The following is a 4,776-nucleotide window of genomic DNA, read 5'->3' on the forward strand; positions in this document are numbered from 1 at the left end:
CCCTCGAACCACCCTCTCTTATACGTCTCTCACCTCATTCTCTCCAACCAAACACCCCCTTGGCCCCCATCCTCGCCCCCGGTTGCCCCATCCTTTCTCTCTTTCTTCGCCGGAATATTCTCCCCGGCCAATCTACAAATTCAATTTTGCAGGCATATTTTTTTTTCCTGAAAAATTTTTATTCAATTTTTGATATAATTCAAGGTATTTTTCCCTCTATTTCTCGAATTTGTTTAGGTAAAAGCTTCGATCTTGCGGGGTTATTGCCAGATCTGATTTGAGGATTAGGGTTTTGATTTATTATATGTTTGTATAGAATAAATTAAAGTGTAGATGTCTATGCCTTCATCTTATTGGTGTTATAGATGCAATCGTTTTGTTCGGGTCTGGACCCAAGATTCCATTACTTGCCCTGATTGCAACGGTGGATTCGTTGAAGAAATCGAGACTCCCACTCGATCCTCACTTTCCGAGTCTAGACGACGCCGTTTCCCCGCTGCGGCCATGTACATGATGAGAAATTCTGATTCGGGTCAAGGTCCCCCCGGTTCCAGCTCTGGCTCCGGTTCGGGCTCTAGTCCTGCTTTACGTAGAAGCCGGAGGAACGGCGGTGACAGGTCTCCCTTTAATCCGGTTATAGTGCTTCGTGGGCCGGCTGACGGTGGCGGTGGGGCTGCTGGCGGTGGCGGTGGTGGTGGTGGATTTGAGTTGTATTATGATGATGGAGCTGGTTCGGGGTTGAGACCTTTGCCTGCCAGCATGTCGGAATTTTTACTGGGTTCGGGTTTTGACAGGCTTTTGGATCAGTTGTCTCAGATTGAAGCGAATGGGATTGGGAGAATAGATAATCCGCCCGCCTCGAAAGCTGCTATTGAGTCAATGCCTACTATTGAGATAAATCAGAGTCACACGACAACTGAATCCCACTGTGCTGTTTGCAAAGAGCCCTTTGAGTTGGGTTGCGAGGCCCGCGAAATGCCCTGTAAACACATATACCACTCAGATTGTATTCTCCCGTGGCTTTCGCTGCGAAATTCTTGCCCAGTTTGTAGACATGAGTTACCAACTGATGCTCGTGATTCAGGTGAATCGAACAGAGCATCTAATGAGCAGACTGGAGTTGGAAATGATGATGACACTGTTGGTTTAACTATTTGGAGATTGCCCGGTGGTGGCTTTGCGGTTGGGAGGTTCTCGGGTGGGAGAAGAAATGGGGAAAGAGAGCTCCCAGTAGTTTATACTGAGATGGATGGTGGTTTTAATAATAATGGGGTTCCTAGGAGGATATCTTGGGGTTCAAGAGGGGGTGTTTCCCGGCAAAGTGGAGGATTGAGGAGGGCATTTCGAAATTTGTTTGCCTGTTTTGGCGGTGTTGGTGATACTTCATCAGGTTCTAATTCAAGTTCGGATTCAAGGGTAACTCGGAGAAATAGGTCATTCTCATCCGTTTTTAGCTCTGGAACAACAGGGCGTAGATACTGGGCCTTTGATATTAACGGTGGGAATCGAAGATGGTAAATTTCGAAGGTAATTTAAAAGCAAGCTGAGTGGTGATCATCGGGGTGTGAGAGGTGCTCTGGTCTTTTATGGAATGGTCTAATTTGCTGCAAGTTGTAAATAGCTGAATATGCAATGAGGCCGGTTTAATTTTTCATTATGCCAGTGATGCATTGATGATGGTTAATATACTGGCAGAAGGAGATAGGAACAAGATCAAAACAATGGCAGATGATTGTCAGAGGAACACTCTATTGTTTAAATTGGCTCCTTGGAAGCCTCTGAATGTTAGAGTTATGGAAGTCATTTCCCTTAATTGTTTCCCTCTGTTGTTTTTCCTTTGCCATGTAGTTTCTCTTAAATTGGTGTTTGTTATATCAGTTCTTTTTCCCTGGGAAACTCCATGTTATATTCAACATATGAAACCTTGAATGAGACGGAAGTATGATTATTTGTAGATGGAAACAAGTTTCATGCGTCTTAAATTGTTCTTCCAAGAATGAAATTCGCTTGTTGTAGCGAGACCTCTCTTGTATTTGAAAACTTGGAATTTTGCCTCCCCTAGTTGCTGGAGTAGCATTCTGAGGATCGTTTCCTTTGTTCTATTTGCATCAATAGATAAAAAATACAGATATCGAAATAAAAATTGCAAAAAGGGGACAGCTACCATTCAAGCATTGCAATATTTCTTCTCTGTTACTTTTGAGTATGGTAGCAATTTTATACTAGTCCCATTTGGCTATTATCGTGAATTAGAAGAAGTTTTCTGATATTGAGAAATCTCCTGAGACAGGCTGCGCAGTATGTATGTCCGAGGATTATGCATAGTTTGCTACTTGTATTCATTTCTTAAACTGACAGGTCTAGTCCGTAGGAAATTCTGCATTTTGCATTTTTGTTCTTGATAAAATGCACCAGTCACTAATGTTCTTGTTGTTGCATTAAGTTGTCAATTATCTGCATTACAGAGGCTTTAGGTGTCGACACAATGTTTTACTCAATTCATTGTGCATAATGGTCATTAGCTTCTTAGTATTGGATTTTTTATATTGTAGTAGTTATTATATACCAATATCAAACTCAAAGAACAAGTTGTACAATGTACTGTCTGTTTTGCTTGGCCTGGTGAGAACATGATAGATTTTTCGAGTTCCCTCACTGGCTTGAGTTTAAGACGTTTTTGTCAGGTTCAGTGGAGTAAAGAGAAGTAGTCAATGATTAAGTTGTTGAAATTTGGTTGGTGCAATGTCATTAAATCTCTCTCTCTCGCCTCTCCACCCTCTCTCTCTACACACACACCCACCCACCCATGTCTGTACTTTTTTGGGGGGAGGGCATCTTTTTAGGGTAATTTTAGGTGAGCAGTTTTCACTTTTCTACTTTGAGAAGTGCACACAAGGTTGGAAAATGGCACTGGTGTTATTTCGTATCTCTTAGTCTTTTTGGTTGTGCAGGTATAGATAATGTAACTCAGGGTTATGAAAATGACAAATGCACACAAGATTGGAAAATGGCACCAGTGTATTTTGGAAGTTATCTGTTATTGATATATTGGGCTCTGAGTTCCATGTTGAGGAGCCCATTACTGCAGTTTCTACCAATTTGGTACCCACTCTGGAAAGATAGTTGCAGATCTTAGGACCAGGTCACTAGCAGGCTGGTGTAGTTTTCATATATTTTAAAAAGAAATTAGTGATTCAGAGTTCTTAGAGCTGAGCTCCCTGTAAGGCTTGTTGGAAAACCCCTTGTCCAACTTTGTTAATTGTCCTTTTGCTGTTCAAACTGAATACTTTTATTCATTTTTGCCTTATATTGCATGTGCTATGCATCTAATGAAATTGTCATTGGCAATTGAACTTTTTGTTTAGCGCACCTCAATCATATTCCAGAAGGATTATTCATCACTCTGTTACATTAATAGGGATGTCTGTGGGGCTACTGGTCTTTGATGTTGCAACTGAGGATATTTCACTGCATATCCACTTAGAATTATCTTGACATGTTTGTTGTGATTGGAGTAATTTTCTTGTAGTCTGTCATTTTAGAATCAATGAGGGAAATGGAAGGACAGTAGCTTCGACATGATGAGTTAATCTCCAATGGTTTTGCCCTCACATAGATTTCCCATGGTGGTCCTTTTGAGTTTGCAGTTGACTGTCAGAAATTTTTGTCTTGCTTGAACACGAAATCCCTGGTTATTTCTGCCTTTTCGGAGAGTTCCAAGGATGAAAACTTTTCATGAATGTTTCCCTGGTTATATTGACATGTATGAAAAAACTAAATTTCATGAATGTTGCTATCTCTTTGCCCTTTTATTTTTTCTTATTATTATTATTATTATTATTACTTTTTTTTTTAATTTTCCCTGGTGGATAGACTAAGAGATTTTTAGCCAAGTTAAAGGTTTTATGTGCAACAACATGTTACTGGGGCAAACCAAAAAGGATTTTGCTAATTCCTATTATAATGTGGTCTTGTAATATAGTAGCTTAATAGTTGGTGGCAACGACAAGCATTTTTAAGAAAATAGCTGGCTGTTTAAGAAAATAAAGAGTTGATAACAAAATTGTATTGGTTTCAAAGTACACACAATTATCATTTTTTTTTCTAGTGAATTTGTTTGCTCGTGTTTTCAATTGTGTGTAAATTTTGTTTTGGCATTTTCTCAATTTTCCTTTATAATGGCAGGGAGGGTTTTGCTTTGTTATTGTCGTCAACCTTGTGCTCTCGTATTGTGCATTTACGATGGTATATGTATGAAACTCGAGTAGGTATAATCCGTAGAATCAGCAATACAGCCGCCCAGATGAATTGTGCGGACCGTCAAATGCATTGGTTTAGGTTTAGTAGCAGATACACTTGGAAGTTTTCTTGTAGGAGGAATTGGCTCATAAATATGTCCATTTAGATTTGCCAACGTAAGCTCTGGTTTTCTGTCTTGAGATGCTTTGTAAGCTAATGGATTTGCAGAAGATGCTTTTAACACGAAGAATTTATGCATGATGGTAAGTCGCATATGTGTAGTATTAAAGATTATTCTTGATCAGGATCAGGTTGCGTGTACAGAGATTATTGTGAATTCCGGCTTCTTAAATGCTCTGCTCCTTTGTTCGTGGCTCTACAACTGAGCAAACGAGAACAGAGCTGCACGACTATTTGTTTGTACCTGTCTACTATTATTTTTGGTAACATAAGGCATCTCTCAGTCATCTGAAGCTGTCCAGATGGTGCCTTCGAATGAAAAACGTTGACTATAGGGATTTGGCCTTCTTTTCCGAG

The 4,776-nt window shown here is 40.0% G+C and overlaps 1 protein-coding gene across 1 annotated transcript; it reads left to right on the plus strand.

Moving 5' to 3' along the window:
- Positions 1 to 1,954, plus strand: LOC113725447 (probable E3 ubiquitin-protein ligase RHC2A). Its single transcript, XM_027248599.2, has one exon. It carries the CDS (start codon positions 334 to 336, stop codon positions 1,516 to 1,518), a length of 1,185 nt encoding a protein of 394 aa, XP_027104400.1. The 5' UTR covers positions 1 to 333; the 3' UTR covers positions 1,519 to 1,954.
- Positions 1,955 to 4,776: the final 2,822 nt, after the last annotated feature.

The sequence above is a fragment of the Coffea arabica genome, chromosome 2c (genome assembly GCF_036785885.1).
Source record: "Coffea arabica cultivar ET-39 chromosome 2c, Coffea Arabica ET-39 HiFi, whole genome shotgun sequence".
Lineage (NCBI taxonomy): Eukaryota > Viridiplantae > Streptophyta > Magnoliopsida > Gentianales > Rubiaceae > Coffea > Coffea arabica.